This window comes from Nestor notabilis, unplaced genomic scaffold (genome assembly GCF_000696875.1).
Source record: "Nestor notabilis isolate BGI_N333 unplaced genomic scaffold, ASM69687v1 scaffold9708, whole genome shotgun sequence".
In the NCBI taxonomy this organism is placed as follows: Eukaryota; Metazoa; Chordata; class Aves; order Psittaciformes; family Psittacidae; genus Nestor; species Nestor notabilis.
This window is the reverse complement of record NW_009941477.1, coordinates 26,635-45,560: the sequence shown is the minus strand read 5'-3', so window position 1 is coordinate 45,560 and position 18,926 is coordinate 26,635. Positions and strand designations below refer to the sequence as shown.

General features: G+C 37.5%; 1 protein-coding gene across 1 annotated transcript in view; it reads right to left on the bottom strand.

Moving 5' to 3' along the window:
- LRRC16A (leucine rich repeat containing 16A) overlaps nucleotides 1-18,926 on the bottom strand; it is a gene marked incomplete at both ends in the record, with an annotated part of 66,126 nt that overhangs the window by 23,630 nt on the left and 23,570 nt on the right. The window contains 8 exons of the mRNA XM_010020905.1: nucleotides 4,090-4,144; nucleotides 4,230-4,329; nucleotides 5,663-5,744; nucleotides 10,151-10,220; nucleotides 14,604-14,708; nucleotides 15,600-15,676; nucleotides 15,793-15,870; nucleotides 17,816-17,919. Coding sequence (XP_010019207.1) covers nucleotides 4,090-4,144; nucleotides 4,230-4,329; nucleotides 5,663-5,744; nucleotides 10,151-10,220; nucleotides 14,604-14,708; nucleotides 15,600-15,676; nucleotides 15,793-15,870; nucleotides 17,816-17,919 — 671 coding nt within the window. The remainder of the gene's footprint in view (nucleotides 1-4,089; nucleotides 4,145-4,229; nucleotides 4,330-5,662; nucleotides 5,745-10,150; nucleotides 10,221-14,603; nucleotides 14,709-15,599; nucleotides 15,677-15,792; nucleotides 15,871-17,815; nucleotides 17,920-18,926) is intronic.

The following is an 18,926-nucleotide window of genomic DNA, read 5'->3' as shown; positions in this document are numbered from 1 at the left end:
TGTATTAAAGAATATTAGCATCACCGTAGAATGGCACTTACAGCTCTTGGCACAAGTTTGAGAAGACTTCCTGCAACAGATTTCACAGAAAAGCAGCACCACTCAGATAGAAATTGCCAATAAGCTTGCGAAAGTCAAGTTTTTTCTGCTTCTTATACACCACTTTAGAAAGGTGCATTTGGGTAACTTAGCTGGGCGTGCGCCCTCCCACATATCAATTTTTCTAAACCTCAAATACCCTCCCAGGAAAGGATTTTTCACCTCTCACATTCCAATACTCTGAAAAAACAACACATTATTGAAAACACTTCTGCACTGTGCTCTGCAAGGATTTACACCTATATATCATTACTACCACACAGAAAATATGTACATAGCACAGTAAAGCACCTACTATATTAGCAGTGGCTCTGAAGTAGATGAACTGCTATTTTATTTCCACAACTACCCTTATCATTTACTCAGTGAACAAGGAGCAAAAAGCTCTGGACTCACTTGGTGCCCTGAATGCAAACTACAATCAGAACTTAACTCTGTTTAATTAAACATACAGGCTAAGTAGTCATTAAATTCATTATCTGACCATTACATTAAAAAATTCAACAAGAAAAAAGCCATGCAAACCAAGTCCCCCAAAATAGGGGCAATACTCTACATAGCCTATGAACACTAATTCCTTGTAACAACTTAGTAGTTTAAGCTGGATATTAAGAAACAAAAAAGTCTGACAAGCAGTTCAGTGTCCCTGCTGTAGAAATAGATACTTTCCAATATAGTGAAGATGCCTTAACACCATCTTTTCATGAAAGAGGAATTCTTAAAGAATAGAATTAGAAATTGTATGATTGTATGCCACTGATTTTGTCATACTCCTGCTGGAAAACATTTAAGAATTAAATCAAGCTAAATCTGTTCTCCTAACAAGAAAATAAAAAAAAACAAACAAACAAAAAAAAAAGCTGTAAAAACCCTCAGAAGGCCAATTCCGCAACAAACATTAACTAAAAACTAAAAATACTCAGCACTGTAGTAATTCTTTGCACCTATACAGGAGTGACTACACTCTGAGTAATGACACTTGGCATTGTAACATCAATTTTTGCAACAGGAAATGGCACAGTACAAATACATTACTATAGCCTTCACAGCATAGCATCTACATAAATAGAAAAGAACTGAAAAGAAACCCCAAATCAATTTAAATATTGCATTCTTGTTTACATTAAGCACCTGGGAAATTTCGCTGTGTAGGTTACTACTACTGCTTTCAAATTGTGTAGAATTATATTTGTGTCTAGCTCTATTTTTAGAGTCATATAACCAAGCTACTGATTGTTTAAATCATTTTACTCATGACTCACATTAGCACAGCAACGGATCTATTTAAAGCATGTATAAATACATGAAGAAGCATTTGGCAGATGACTGTCTCAGATTAAAGCCTCTTGCTTTGTCTCTCCATGAAGATATTGCATGGTCTCTAAACTGTACCAGCCTGCAGGCAATATTGATCAAGCAGTATGCCCTGGGCAACATCATACCCTCCTCTTTCCAGTTCCATCTGACTTTTAATGTCCTGTGGCAGTAAATATAGTAATGGTACAGCAACATCTAATGGTATAATGAGGACCACCCCATTTAACACTCAAAACCGAATCAACATCACTAGAAATTGAAAATAATTTTCTAAGCATCAAGGTACAGTGAGGACAATCCTATGCAGCTAATTGCAACACATGGTTTTCCCACAGCACCAGTCTACATCCTCAACTCTCTAGCTGCTAGGAGATGCTTCAGACTGATTTTAGCACCTGATGAGACAGAAAGAAACAAGGATTCTTTCACTCAAGAGGATTAACAAGAGAAAAGAACATGGGGAGAGAAAAGACAGGGTAACACTGACAGGATCATAATCTATATCCCAAAGATTAATGCATAATATGAAGGAAAGACAGTTATTTTAAGTACCTAAATAAAGTAACTTTCTGAGGGTTATTTTGTGGTAACACTGTTTGAAAACAGGATGAGACCACAGAGCATGTTGTGTAGGTTAGCTCAGGAAAGACATGGTGAGTAAGAATTACAGGAGCACATCTGACCACTAGATTGTGGAAAAGGCAGAAAATGGAGCAATGGCTGATATCGCCCATGAGCCGAAAAGAAAAAGAGTGCAAGAAGTTAAAGCTGATGATGCAAGGGAGGGAGCGCTGTGAGAATGATACATCCAAAATTTAGCAGCTACTTTTTCTTTGACCTGGAAGCTTCCAAAGCAGAACCCAAGAAAGATAAACAGAAGGTTTTAACACTTAATAGAGATAATAAGGTGAAATTTGGAATTTTTATCCTTGAGAACAAAGAATATGAACAGGATAGTCATACAAAGAGGAAAAAAACCCAAAACAACAGAAGGTTTGTACACTGAACGGACACAGAGTTTGTTAAGAGGTATTTTAGGATATGGCCTGAGTGGGAAGAAATGTTCACCTGAACCAGAGCAAAGGGATGAAGGAAATTGAGAAAAAACATACAAAATTACCTTTGCTTGTGAGCAATACGTTTTGATATAAGAGTCTTCAGGATAGCTGTGAAAGATTAAACATGAGATACAGGGCAGGACAGAGACAAACGTTCAGAGAAGAAGCAGCTGTAATCCGATTAAATGATACCCCTCAGCATGCTATCAACAGGAGAAAAGGGGAAATAAGTTTTGCAGCATTCCCTTTATAGACAAAGTAGAAAGTGGTCACACATCACAAAATGAAAAGGTTAGTTTAGTACAAGAAGTAATAGAGCGGTCTTCTGATGCTTCTTAGCACAATCCATCTGATTTGAGCAAACAAGGACTTAAAGCTTTCATCAAGGACTTGCAGCTTTCATTACAGGTGCTATCTCCATTAGAATCAGCTCTGGTATTCACACACTTCACTGCATCACACTGACATCCCATGTTTTAAAGTCATGAGGCAAGCAAAGAATCAAGAAGAAACAGTACTACTAATCCCAATTAAGAGGACACAGAGAGAACAGAGAGAGTTTAACAAATCACTTCAAATACTACTAAGCTGTAACAAAAGACGAACACAGAGCATGGAATCCAATACCTCTTTCATTGTATGGAAGGAGATATTGGAAACCCTGGTAAAAATTGCTCCTCTGAATTGCAGGGTACAGATACAGATAAGAAGAGAAAGTAAGAAAGCAGTTAATGTGGAGACCATGAACTTGGGGGTGAGACAATAAAGACAACAGGAATAGCATAAGTTTAGACAACTGAATTCTACAGTCAGCTGTTTCTGGAGAGTAAGGAAAGCAGGGCTTGCTTGTTACTTCCACAGGAAATGGAGGAGAAAGAAAGGACTACAAATAGATGAATAAAGATTGACAAGTATGAGAGCAACAGAGCATCTTAAGATTTCCTTCTAACCAAAACTAGGATGCCAAGTAAGGTAAGAACACAAACCCAACCACAAAAGTCTTTCAGAATCAAGAAAGAGGGTGGAAATGAAGAAAGTGGGCAAGGATCCCAGCAAGGCACTCTGAAAGGGTTTCGTAAAATTGTTCCTGTGATTAATGTACTAGAAGAAGTAAAGAACAGCACAGTGAACAGTTTTTCTGCATTTTTTGAAGGAGAAGGGAGTTCTGGGAGATCACTGCAGTGACTTTGTGTTTTGTCAAGCCAAATAACAGCTATTAGGAAATAGTGCATTCTATTAATTAGAAGTATCACCACCCAGAGAACACTACCACTGAAATCTATCAGGGCACAAAAGTTTTGACAACTTGTGCCTACAGGGCTGTATAATTTAAACCTAAAACAACTAGGTTACATACATCCAACTATTTAGAATGAGCACTTTTCAACAAACATAGAGCCTAAGACTATCCTAAGAAATGTTCACTTACATGCTACACATAATCCAAATTACTATTTGAAAGGAAAAAAAAGCCCAAACAACCAAAATGCTGGACATGTTTGTGCAGGATCATGATCAATCTTATGCAGCAAATTAACACAGTGAAAAAAAGTAACCAGAAAGAGGTTGCAAGTGTACAAATACACATGATGATAGTAGGTACAAAGATACTCACTGAATCCTCGTCTTGAATCATCTGAACTAAATTATCAAGTACTGGAGTGAGATTTCTGAGGGAAGAAAAATTAGGGAGACGATGAAAGCAACAGCTTCTCCTCATCCATTCTCGTTATTTAAAAGAAAGAAAAGCCTTACTTGGATTTCATGTTGTTAAAGTTTTTGCCTAACGCCAAGTGCCTTATCGATCGGTTTTTACTAAGCCAGACTACAAGGGTTGAGAGGTCAGACTCTAGGCCTGTAAAGAATCAGATAAGATTAAGAATTAAAACACATATTCACAAAAAGACCCAGACAGGGTCTTTATTAATGCTATATTCATTCAAGTAACTATATCAGTGTACTTATTTCCAAGAGCTCTAGAAAAATTTCCATTCTTCTGTTTTTAGATCTTTTTCTCTTTTTTGTCTCTGCTTTTCTATGAGAACAAATGCTTCCTCTAAAATGAGCCCTTTAAATCTCCATCCTAATCAGCCATCGAAGATACCTCTCAGAAACACAGAAGAGAAACATAGTTCCCTTATCCATAGTCCAACCACCCAAGGGCAGTTCCTTGCATTGTCGGGCAGAGTTTAAAGTTCCTTTGAGAATTCTGAGACCACACTAACTGCTATTTAATCTTAGCAGAGCTGTGTACCAACAAGGTCTCAAAGCCCTCAAGTGCAAAAAGGCCAACAATAACAGGCTATGAATAATGACCTGAAAAACAAGCCAAATTTTATTCTACTCCCGAGTAAGAAAAATAACTTGCTGTAGTACCGTATTCCCACACCAGTGATGCATTTGAAGAGTCCACTAATTAGATGACAATGACCTAGCATCCAGATCCACAGGATAATTTGGATATTAAATATCTTTATTTATTATAATAAACCTGTTTACATAATTGGGCTGAGTCAGTAGCACCCAAAGCTTTCCACTTGCCAATCCATCCCACCTTTCTTGGGCATTCATCTGTACTGGAAATCTCTTTCTGAAATACTTCAGCATTTGGCTGTTAGAGGAGCAAACACAGCAGGTGAATTCTTCCAGTTCATTTACACTTCGAGTCTGCAAGACGAGAAGTCAGCTGGTATTCTCAGCTAAGAAGCACAGAACCCCCAGCATAGGAATAGTCCAAGACTCCAAAGACTCCAACAGGCCTTCTCTGACCTTAAGCTGGTTGACTGTTCACTCCAAACTTCACTCTCTTACTTCAGTGTCATGGCTTCAGTTTCATTCTGTACCTGCTCTTTCCCAGTCTTTAACTACGCTTTCATTTCTCATTTAGCTTCTCATCCACTTGTACTGAAACACACTTTCTTCTAGATCTAATATCACGCTTGCTGCCATTAATTTATTTTCCTGTGTTACATTAACTCAAGCAACAAACTTCTGCCTACAGTTAGTCTGTTAACATTTCTTATACGCTTGATATCAATGGGAGTTCTTGGTTCGAGATATTGCCATAACCAATACAGTCAATCATCATCAAGCTAGAGTGACCATCCTTGATTGAACTGTGAGCTGAAAGAAAAAGTTTCTCAAATTCTTGACTTGCATGATCCTCCATTCCTGTTCTGTGTACTTACCATTGTCTGAAATATCTAGGCTGGTGATATTGTGTATTTCTGCTATGCATCCTTCCAAGACTTGCGCACCTCCAGATCTTAACTAGAGACAAAACATCATCCATTTTTGCAAACTAGTTACGGTTTCAAGATCACACAGAAAACAGCAGTAGGAGCTTTGTGGATACAGAAGGCACTACCAGCAGCAAAAACAACAGCAACACAAGAAGTTATAGACATAAAAATGACAGCCTATGTATACATTCATACTATTCTTACCCTTCTAACTCAGTATATGCATATAAATGAGAAAAAGGACTCTCTCTTAAAACTACTGTTCAGCAGTTAACATCGGTAAAAGATTTAAATGTTATAAGGAATCCTTTAGCATTTGTGCTAGGCAGTGACTGCAGGATTTTGGTACTGGTTCTCTACATGAAAGGGCCAGGATGTTTCCAATGTCCAGTGATAAAAAAAATAAAGGGAGCCCAGCCTAAGTGTGCAACACTGTCACCCTCGGATGACAGTCAGGTCACCCTTGGAAGACAGTCAGGTCTTACAGCGAGCATCCTCTTTCAGCTCTTAGCACAATGCTAAGGTGCCCCAATCAAAGATGAGTAGCAAATAATAAAAAATAAAAAGAAAATAAATTAAACAAAAAACCCCAAACAACAACAAAAACCCACAAACAATAAATTTTCTTTTCAGTGGAAAAAAATTGCTTTTTTTTTTCCACTGAAAAGAAAATTTAAATAATCCAATTGTAAAATGGCCACAAAAGACCAGAAACAAGAGAAATCATTAATTTTCATTATTCTTAATTTAAAAACATGAAAGAGAAAAACAGCAATGATAAAAATGCCTAGCTGGAAAGTATCGATTATGATATAATTAACACGAAATATTACATGAATAGAAAAGAAACATCAGGATTTAATGAAAAAAAAACCAAAAAACAAACAAACCAATTAAACAGCCTAGGGGAAAACATTAAGACTCAAAGTTGTGAAAACTTACACATTTATTTAGTAATGCTACTGAATTAAACAACGCAATGTATTTTTTTTCCCCAAAGAAGCAAAAGCATTTTCTTAGTTCTTGCAGCTACACAAACTAAAGTGTATTTCACTTTATGAACATCCCCCAGAAAAAACTTAAGCAAAAGAGGGGGAAAATTCTACTAAAATCCATTTTCACATTTTCCATTTTCACTTTCCTTGCTTTGAAAACAAAAAAAATTGAAAGCTTTTTCAAACATCAAACAGCCTTTTCACCCCCTGTGCATGACAAAAATAATAGCAATATTTTATTTAATTGACTTACTTGGCTAAGTATCCTGAATCAACCTGCGGATATTTCTGCAAATAGTCTCTTTTATCCATTTTATAACTAAGGAACCATATATGCCTTCTAGAAGTATTATTCAATAAATACTCATTTGGCATTGTCTATAAAGTTTGAGATATGCGACTGGTTAACAAGCAGCTCAGTAACTTGGCCTGAGCATTTAAAGAACACTGGTGGTCAAAGACAGCATCTAAATCGTAAGTCACATCTGAAAGTGTAAGAGATATAGAACGTAAGGCACCTTTCCTCTTCAGCATAAAACTATGTCTACATATCCTTCACCCGATCCTCTCAAGAAGTGGTCAGATTAAAGTCTCTATTTGGTGCAGAAGAGGTGCAATTTTAACTCAACTTTATTTTTCTGAGAGCATTTGTAGCATTTGCTGTATACCAAAACCATTCAGTTTTGCTCTGTCCTGCTCTCTTAGCGTGGCCCACCAGAAAACAACCATTTTACAACACAAAATGTCACATCTATTATTGCAGAATCTATGGAACTGTCAAATCATATATATATATGTGTATATATATCCATCTATCTATCTATCTGCCAGTTTGCATTGGCTTTTGGTACTATGTTTAGTGCTATGCACTTAAATTATACTCACAATAGAATCCAAATGCTTATGCTATATATACGTTGAGGATTGAAGTGGACAATTTTTCATGAGCCGCTTTCAATCTTGTACTGATAACTATATTCAAAATCTTAAATACACAAGCATTTCATGGGTGCATAGGGAGATACCGATTTAATCCGAGGGTGATGATAATTTGATTTTTAGGATCAAAATCTACTGCAACTCTATGAAAGTGTGTATGTATATATACATACACACAGCTAAATTGAAGAGCTATTTATCAATGTGGACTGTGATACTGAAAAAAAACAAACCGTCTGCAAGATCTCCTATATGACATACTTCTGAGACTACAGATACAAGCTTTTATTCAGAGAAAATGAAGAACCACCCTTCAACAATTAAAAATACCAAGCATGTTCAAAGCTTTGAGGGCAAACAAAGCTGCCTACTGATTTAACAATTAAGGTAAAGCATGGAAAGTACTTACACAGTGACCAAGCTAAGGGAAGCAGAAAGGAAAAGAGTGCAATACATCAGTGCTGAGCAGGTAGAAATAAAAACGTAATTATCATAGTAAAAATAATTAAAACAAAACAAATAAGCAATATAAGATGATTAAGCTTGGAGTTAATATATCAGAAAATTATGGGAGCAAATGAAAAGTGGTGGGAGAGGGAAGGATCAGAGAGATTTATCCTTCCATAATTAAACACAAGCTTGCCTGATGTAGGAAAGAGGAGAACAAAGCTGAAGCATCAGCTCTCTAGCCTCCTAATAGCATGTGCTTCCAGGAACCAGGAGTAATGCAGGTCAGAGCTTCCCATAGGTTTGCTTCTGGGTGCAGATTACCCTGACCGGCTCACAGAGGGCCAGGGAGACATGGAACAGGACCCTGCAGTGCTGGGCCCACTGAGAGTACTCCCAGCTCCTGGCACATCAACTCTCCTGATGGTGGAAGCATAACTTCTTTCCAAAGCACATAAGAATGGATAAAGCTCAGGGATGTGAAAAGAAGTGTTAAGGGAAGGATCTAAGGAAGTGCTTCAGTTTGAACAGACCAGCTATGGGCATGTAACACCATGAGCTGGGCACAATTCCTTCCTTTCTGTCATCAGAGACAGCCACGATCGTATGTGCTTTGGTGTCCAACAAAGCTAATCGCCCCTCAAAGGGCTCCTCAATATCCGACCCTGGAGGTTATATAATGAAAGAATAATGTTTTCACTCCTGTCAGCCCTTGCTGATTTACATGCTAATTTATACTTTCATTACTTACATTTGTGTTTTATTGATTTAGTCTTTTAAGGTTATGATTATAGGATTTTATTTTTGTTACTTAATTACTCCTCCCTTTTCCTTCCTCTCTCTGAAAGAAAAATTATCATCCCTCTGATCTCTCCACTCAGAAGTCAGAAGCATGTGTACTTGACTTGAAAGCTTTTCTATTTGGAATTTACATGTAGTGCTCTTCAAAGTAATACAATTTTTAAAAAAGTATAAAGTATCAAAACAAGCTATGAAATGCATTCACAATGACTTGTTTTTTCTTCATAAGGAACTCTGTGCACATTCCAAAAGCAATCCACCACAAACCTAAGGCAAGGATTACTGCACTGCAACATGCTCATCAAATTACATGTTTTCTACTTAAAGGGAAAAAACATTACATTTGAAAGGCACTTCTAGAATAGTTAATACTCAGGTGATGGACTTGGAAAGATCTGCCTAACAAGTGGTGAGAGGCTTTCTTTGCACCTTAAAAAGGAAAAGTTGGCTGCTCAGCTTAGAAAGGGCTTGAGCCTAAGCTGGTTCATGTTGGTTTTGGCAAAAGTCCACACAGTTTTCTGTGTAGCTTTGCCTCACTGGCTCCCCAGGGTCATGGCTGATCTTTTGTCATAAGCCGTAGCCATTTTTGCAGGCATCGTCCTGCAAAAGTATGGACAATCCTGAGAAACAAAGTGCACAGAAAGCACAGTGAAGCAAGAGGAAACACAATAAAGCAAATAAAGTTGTCACGATTGTTTTTCTTTATTCTTGAAATATTTAAAGCCATTTGCACAGTGCCTTTTGTGTTAATGGCATGTTTCAATCAACTTTTACCAAAGCTCCCTACTGGCCTGGATTAATTGATTAGGAAAACAGAGTTTCTCACAGAGATAAAAAACAAACCTGAGAAAGATGAAGCATGTCTCTGGTTTTGAAGGAAAACAAGCAAACCACAGACACAGCTTCAGGGCTTCCTGTGAGCTATTCAAACTTGGACACATTGGAAAGTCCTGCAGCAGGGTCCTGTGTAATCACAGCACCAAGAGCAGAAGCTGCCAAGTAGCAAACAGCATGCTGGCTCAGTATCTAGAGCAGCTATGCTGCAAGGAGGGTTTTGCCAATCTGGTGCTGCAGGTGCTTTGAACCTCTGGGCTCATTATTTAGGATGCTATAACACAGAGCAGCTGATTTTTACCGTAACTGCTTCTCTGAGTTCTACCTTTCCCACAACTTTTGACTGCAGAGGATTTCACGAGAACTCTAATTCCACAAGATTGCATCTTTTGAACACATCCTGATAAATATTCCTTACCTCACAGCTACTGAGATCTAAAGACACCTCCTTCAGGTTGTGATTGCAAGCCAGGCCTAACAAAAGCGCTCTGAAAAAGATCAATTTTAGAACCATTTAAAAGAAAAAAAGAAAAGCAGCTTTACATCATCATCTAAGAGGTCACAGGTTAATACACCTATAATGCAAAGAACCATTTCAAGACAAAATCACACTAGCTGAGCCATTATTTCTTAAATGACAATGGCAGCACAGACCTGCCACACTTCAAACATTCCAGCAGCTTAAAAACTGCAGGGATACAAGGCTAATAAAGAAGCTGTAAAGCTAATGCTACCTCAACATTTAATAACATTCATCAGAGATGAGTTTGCTTCAACATTTGCTTTCAAAGAGCATCAAGTGATTACAAAAGGAGTGTTCCATTGTACAACCACACTAGCTTTCTGATTTTACAAAAATTCAGGGGAAGATGGCACTTTTAATATATGCAAGATGCTGTGCAGGCTGCCATTTCATCCAGGCACAGTGCCTGTAGCACTCAAACACTGGATCGTATTCAAGTATCACACAATTCTCTCACTTCTGCAACCCAATAAATATTTACAGATTTCAGAACGATACAGATTTCAGAATGATACTCCCAGACAATGATATCCCTTGTCTTTAGGCAGAATGGAAGATAAGTGTAGCAATGACTGATCGTGATTTTCATAAATCCACTTTTAAAGCCTTACAGAAGCTTGTTTCCACATATAGAAGTTAATATCACATTTGTATTAACGCTGTCAAATCAGGAAGAACAATAGTATGTGTCTTAGAAGGAGTGAACACAATCTGCGTACACCTTCTAGCATCTTTAGAGTAGATGCTGCTTTCAATTAATAATTGAACAGAGAAACAGAAGGACTTCCTTCCCAAACTTCATTTCAGCCAAAACCAAGCTAACAGAATCCAAACTACTGATGCATGGAATAAAAACTAGTCCATTTTGCTGAGCCATTTGTCTACACACTTGCTATGCAAGTAGTGTGTAAAAGCCATATTTAAAATGTGTGCAGCCCAAGAAGATTTTTCATTGAAACCTATTTATATCTACCCTGTAGGTATAAATGTTAATCAGACCATCGCTGTTAACAAAGGCAAGTATCTTATGTTTCTTTACTTCTTAAGCTTCTAACGTACAGCCTTTGAAACAGACATGAAAGCTCCGCAATAGCTTTTACAAATTTTTAGCTGATCCTGGTCTATATTTCCTTCCCAAACATACTTTTATTTAAAGTTAGTCTGGCTGATGATAACTTTGCAAAGAACTTCCTAAATATTTTGAGGTAACATAAAAAATACAGTGCAACCATAAAAGAAAAACCAGATTAAGAAAGAGACACAGCACTGCATCAAATGTACTCTCTTCACTGGAAGAAAAGAGGGGTTGTTTTTAATTCCTAACTTCTTTCCTACTAACTCATCCTAAGAAAATCTCATGATTTCTCAATTCTTTGTCATGAAAAACCACCACCATTCAAAGGCACTGAAGGCAGACATAATTATACTTAGCCACTATGTTTAAATCGCACAAGGCAATACACGGAAAGGTCTTGTCAACTGTGCTAGATGCAGAATCCAAGAATTGGCCTTGTAATTAGCATTTGCATGAGAAGTGTATCAGAAACTTGTCTTGTTGCAGCACTGACAGATCAAAATATAACTTTTGGCAATGTCCGTAAATGAACAAAAACGCCAGCATACACTTAAATAAGGAAAAAAGTATAAATTGTTTCACTCAGTTAAAAAAAGGCGGGGAAAAAGAGCAAGCTGCGATGGAACATTAACTATATTAACTCTGCGTAAGAACTAAAAGCACCCTTTCCCCACCCACTACGTGGCATCCTCTCAGTACAGCTTTATTAGCAAACCTCTTCCCTGAAAGGCTTGACTTTTATTAACAGGACCATCAATATACAAGCAAGTTCATTTCCTTTGCTGACTGCACTGATTAACCAGTATCTTTAAACTCCAAGTAGCATATGCAATTAAACACGCCACAACTGTTGATCTAAAGGAATTTGATAAGAAAGGAATCAACTAACAATTAATCAGCGGAAATTGGGAATCAGTGTCAGGCATTTGCATTTTATCTGTATTTTCTTCTGTAGGCAGGCTTGTTCTTGAATCACACATGTGACTCAGTGACCTCTGGTTCATGGACATACACTAGGAACTTCTTTGTCACAAAGGCAGTTCCAAAGGCCAATGTTGTCTAAAGGATTTTGACATGCACTGATGGAAGATGCCAGAGAACTACTATTATCATACACTATGTCACTTTTATTTTTCCTTCTAGGAGATCATCCCTCATGTGCTATTACAGTCTTGGCAATGACAAATAGGTCTGCCTGAAAAAAGGTGTTTCCATTTTCTTGTGTTTAACAAATCCTACGATCTTGATTGTTCTGTAGAAATTGTATAAGTTTTTACAGTTCAGACCAAAAGGCTAAGTGCTGTACCCCAGGATATAGCACATCCTCAGTCATTTTAACATCAGATTAACTTCCACAGGATGCTTTTGAAGCATATTAGTCAAGCCACACAGGGTGTGAGAAGGAAAGCAAGGTGTACTGCAGATCACAGTTCTCCCTGCTGTTGTGAAATACATTCAGCTTAGACTGAAGTGAAAACTCAGGTCAGAGAAAGCACATCATGGAAACTAACGGAAACTAACTAACATCAACAGAAACTAACAAAATATTAAGAGCTCTGGCATATCTCCTAGGCAGAGGGGAACACTTCATAGCAAAACAAAAGCAGCCCATGCCAGAATGCCAGCCAGCTGAAAGTGGCATGGACACTCTGCAACCATCCATGTCCAGCTGGACACTGGACACTCCTCGCACCCCAGGAGATACTCAACATGCCATGAAGAGCTAAATATAAACCTTTGTGTTTGGGGCTTCTCACCTTTCCTAATCTGTGTAGGTGTAGTGTCTCACAGCATTCTTTTTCTCCTGTAACACTGATAAGATCGTCTTGTGTATATTGTGTATATTTTCCATTCTTCTGCTTCATTAAACATAGCTCCCTGCTGCCCTCCACCACAGAATCAATAGCCCTAAAATAATCAGAATGAACCAATGTTTCTCAATAACCACCTTCTGTTTGAAAAGACATCAGTATCACACCTTCCTAATCCTAGCAAAGCAAGACAGCAACCAAGAGCATCAAACAGATCAGTGAAAGATCAGAGGTAAAATGATAGGCTCTTACAGCTGAATATTGATTTCAATCCAGTGCATCCTACTTAAGTATCATATCATACTATTCTCTCCAAAGTCAAATTGCATTAAGGAAAAATATCCCAAAACAATGTACGCTACTCTTTTTCTGTGTGGCACTTTTCTCTCCCTTAGCTTCCCCCACATTGTATCAACAACTTTTCACCCAGTGGTCTCTAACTATTCTTTATAACCTGCATCTCTAATTTTGCCACCAACTTCCTTGCTGAGCTACTGCCCACTTCCCTTCCCTGTTTTCCCTCAAAAGGCAGGCTCCCAACCACATAAATATACATACACATATGTATCTGTATTTGTGTCCACACTAGGATTTTGGAGGTGTGTTCCCTAAAACGGTTAACGAACATGTCTAGGTGTCTATTATGGATAGAATTATGTATGTTTTAATGCCTACTAGTTAGCAACTGACACAGTGGAAAGAGCCCTTTCTTTAATTTAGCCCAATAAACACAAAGTTTCTGCCAGACTCATTGAATGACATACCTAGATCAGACCTATCTATCTAGACCTACCTTGACTTTAAAACATACCTTTACCTTTCATGCCTGGAAAGTTCAACACAGTTCAAAACTGCACATGTCTCAGGAAGGGTGACACAGTGCTCCACAATTTCCCTCACCCTGCATTAGGCTGTAAGAAGACTTTCTCTCAAGTACTCAATCTACATCACCAGAACCTTTTAGCCACAGGATGGGTGACATACAACAAAGAGATGCATTGCACTTAGCACTCCTAGAAGCTGCTGCCATTGTCTCTCCCCGCAAAAGGAGGGCATAGCTCTGTGCAACAGGTCTTTCCTCCCAAGCACTGCAACAGGTTCAGTTTCATAACGGCTGTTGCAATACTGCAGCCTCAAAGGAATGGCACTCACACAAGTACATAATCCCATTTTCCGTGAAGCGAACAGTTTTGTTTGTAAGCCACAAAATAAGAAATATATCACATAAAAGATGTTGATGGAAGCTAAACTGCTGTGACATTCCCACAGAATGAAATATGATGTGAGATGGAAACAACATCTTCTGAATGCATCATCATCATGAAACTCAGACCATGTATCAATAATGTACAATGGAAGAAAAAGAAGGCAAAATCCTTTCCCCTTCATTTTTAATATAAGGCACTCACATAACAACAATGCAAACTAGGTTTTAAGTAACAACAGAAAATGGAAGTCTTACTTTAGAGGCTCAGGAGGGAGTTTAGTTCCCGAAAGATTAATCTGCATCAAAGCAAGTGAGCTGCTGAAAAACTGTTTGAAGGAGGGAGGGACTTCTTTTCCTTTTCTGTAAGTAAACAAATGCATTAAGACATAGCATCTAGACACTCCTTATTCCAATAAACAGTGAATGTGAGCCGTTAGAATTGCAATGATCTTTTTACGTGTTTAATTTGCTCTACCTTAAACAGCTCTGTAATCAGGGGCTCTCAATTAGCTTAGAATTATAATGTCATCAAAATGTTGATTCAACAAACAAATTTCAGCATTGCACTGCTGCACAGAAGACATTACTATCTAGCTTCTGTTTGCTGAACTACAAAAATGATCATTTAGGTCTGGTTAATAGTGAAAATACTTGTATCTTATCAGCAGAACATCAAGCAGGACATGACAAAGACCCAGTGCTGGAGTAGCTTACCCCCAATTAGGTATCATCTCTGATATAGACCCAAGACACTGATTTGAAGAAAATGGAAGCTAATATTATTATTTCCTAGAGTGCAAGTATTCTATAAAGTCAATGTTAAGTCTCAAAGACTTTCAAAGGGACTTCCTCCCAGAAAAGGACAAAAAAGGGAAAATGTATTTGTAACCATCATCAAACGTTACAAATCGTTACACTGAAAAATACAAACTTCAAAAAAAACCCCAACCCAAACTTAGAGAGGAATCAACTCAATCAGACTTCAACGCCTCTTAGAGACAAAAGATATGTATAGACTTTCCACTGCATCAATATCATAGAAAACATATTAGACAAGGTAGCTTATTTTACAGCACAGAAAGGGAAAGAAAGTATTTTGCTTGGAATAAATAATACCTATTTCATAAAGCACTAGGACTTCTAAGACTATTATAAAGTCTTAGATTCTTAGAAAGAAAAGTGCAAGATAAGAGCAAGAAATGATAAAACAAAATATTGCAGGGCTTGAGAGTAATGATATTTAAACTGTACCTGTGAGAAAAGAGAGTCCTAGATAGGCTAAGGACAGCTAGATGCTGAAGACATCCACGAAGGAGGGCTCCACACACCTGGTTTATAACAAAGAAGGCTGATTTTACTTTATATTAACCCAAAAAGTGCCTAGAGATAGAAGGTGGGGAGCGTTTCCTTGGTATTTGAATCTCCAAGAAAAAATGTCTTTTACCATATCTAGCGCACACTCCGTGTTGGATAAATCCAGATGAACAAGGGCATTTGGTTGGGCCAAAAAATTGTACAGGCTCTATAATTGAGGGGGAAAAAAAAAAATCCATGTTAATTTTGATATTATGACACCAATTACTGGATCCCTACTTCTCATTAGATTTTAGCTTTTATTATAAAATCGGGCTACAAGAGTTGTGTCTGAAACTTCTTTTCACCTGATCAGTAAAACCCATTTAACTTTTGAAGGCTATTATTTTTTAAAATAACAGGGGAAAAAAATGGTGTTCAGACTACATTTATCAAACATGACTCTTAATGCACAAGTCTTGAGTTACCTTCCAATTCACTTTTGAAGCAAATGATACTTAATTTAGCTAGAAATACCTTGGAACATCACTCAGATTGCTGTTATATTCCAGAAAGGCTAATTGGTTTGTAAGTTTAAACCAGCCCCTTGAAGCATGAGGGAAGCAACCAATTTGCATCTGAAGCCCATGGTTATTTCTTAGTATCAGCAGTGCATTACAGGTTTAAGAGAGAATACAGAACAGGTAGTAAGTAATAATATGACTGTTTCACTAATGCATAAGGTATGTCAAGTAAATGTTAGTGTATTTAAAACTTCTTACTATAGCTTTATTTTGGGCTTTTTTTTAGTCTCAGAGAACAACACAGAAAGATAAAAGTATGACCCAATTCACAGAAGCAGGGAATGCTCAACTCCACATGAAAACCAGCCAAATAGAGCATGTTCAACATTTCTAAAATAGATCCATCTTTCTAAAAACTAGGCCATTTAGCTCCTATACATACAGTGCAACAAAGGTCCCTGCTTTAAAAGTCCCTGTGCTTTGCTAGGGTTTATTTTAACTGCTAAATAACAGGATTTCCTTACTCTCATTGGAAAACTGTTCCACAGATTAAGAGATCTTAGAATTAATCATCTTTTTCTTTGAACCATCTCTCTCTCTCAGACATGCTAAGAAAAGCCCAACTTTTTGTATTTATGTCCCTTAAAATACTGTAGGTAGATATCAGGTTTCTTTAAGCATCGCCTATCAAAGTTGTAGATTTTATTTTACTTTTAGTTTTTACATTATTTGCTATGTTATTCTGCCAAAGAGTAATTCACTGTGTGTCTTTTCATACATTTAACTATTTGTTTGCTAGCTTTTAAATCCTCTTGTCCCACTGAAGCTCTCATCTCTTGTATCTAAAAAGACTAATTCTTTGAATATGCTGATGAATCTGAAGCCAGTAAAATTTATGAAAAAGTCAGTCATGTCTGACTGCACTTTAAATAAGACTGGGTGACTAGTATTGCATATTTTAGATGCTTAATACTTAAAGAATTCAAAGCCTGACACTTACATACACACAACTTTTGATGCGAGAGAGAAATATGGATTTAACAGTCAAAAAGTGAATACATACAAATTGAGAACTAAGTGGATTCTGTTATGGAGAAAATAGAGCTGCACCTCTATGGCAACTGGCAAACTGAACAAAGGAATTAAACAACCAGTTACATTCGTCACAGAATCATAAACTTCAACAGCACGTGTCAAGGGGGTGCACAGATTTATTTATACAAACAAAAATATTGAAAACAGGAAATTCATTCCAAGTCCAAAGAAGTAATTTGTTTCCAACCTTCCAATGAAAAATTTGTAATACACTTATCACTAAAAAGATGAGTCCTTTTGCTTTACTTATTTTCAAACAGAACCTGGGGAGCATGGTAAGTCCACTGAAACAAGTGGCACCATTGCAGTTTCCTTACTTATCAGAGAAGCCAAGGATTAAAAGCATGAACTAGAGTTAGGTGGATTTGTTTAGCTGTGTGGGACAATTAATTCTCTAACTCTACAGTGAGGAGTAGAGATTAAATGTTATTTTCTATTCCTACTAGAAGTGCACTGAAATAAAGGCAAAAAATGATCTAAACTAAATGGCTTTGCCTTTCTCTTAACAATTAAAACATCCATTCATTAACTCCCAAATGAGAAGAATGTGCTTACTGAGAGATCATCACCGCGGAGCGCGTTCCCTGAGAGGTCAAGATAGATGAGCGTGCTTGCAATCAGCGAGTTGGCACTCAGTGACTGGGAAAGGCTGTTCACCCCTGCCAAGAAAGAAAAGCCTGTCAGTACTCAACTTAGTTGCCCAAACCCTGCAAGTGCAGTTTCAGTGAACACAGACATACATAAATGTTTAATGACCTCCTGTTACCATCAGTGTACTGCAGCAGGGGAATACAGATCACCAGGCAGATATGAGACTCTTCCCTGCTACAATATGCGCAGCTTTGAATGGACCATGCTCCACCAGCTGCCCTGATGGAGCCACAGTATGTTATAAGTCCCAGATCCAGAGAAGAAATCTTTCTGCCAAGCCTACAGTGGCTTTGACAGTGCAATCCCATTTTGAAACAGATTTTACTCCCTAATGTTCAGTCAGTGTCTTCCTGCAAACAATACTATTTAGATAAAAGTAGCTGTTGCAGTAGATGAAAGTATCTGTGAAAGACCAAGTACATTAACAATTATAATTGCAAAAACTTCAAAAGCAACTGATGAGATCTAGAAATTGAAAATATTTCAGCTAATGTATTTGCCTGCAATTTCAGAAAAACAGTTAATTAAAATATCAAGAGATGCATAAAGACTCTCAGTTCCTGATCAAAACAAATATGTAGTTCGTACATTAAAACTAAAAAGCTCACATTAAGAACAAACCAGTCAGAGCGTTCTTCCTCTGAAATTCTTCAGCTTTTCCAAATACAAATTAGGACGTGGCTATTTCTAACTCCTTCAAATCTAACTTAATGTAATGTCCTGTTAACAATTCAGCATGTGGTATCAAGAACCAATTATGTGAATTCAGGAGCCGTGTCTGAGCTTGGGGGAGAAGAGGAGCTACCAAACAATCCATGATGTTGCTGCTTGCTTCACGTTCAAAAAGGGCCAACTGCTCAAAATCAGCCACAAGAGTGAAGGCAAACAATGTGAATGAAGAATTTTTTGATTAGCCTTTGGCTTGGGCTCAGAAAAGCAAGCCCTATCTTTGAATGAGTATACTAGAATTTTCCATTTAACCACAATCTTCAAATCAATAAATTTCTGTTTGAAC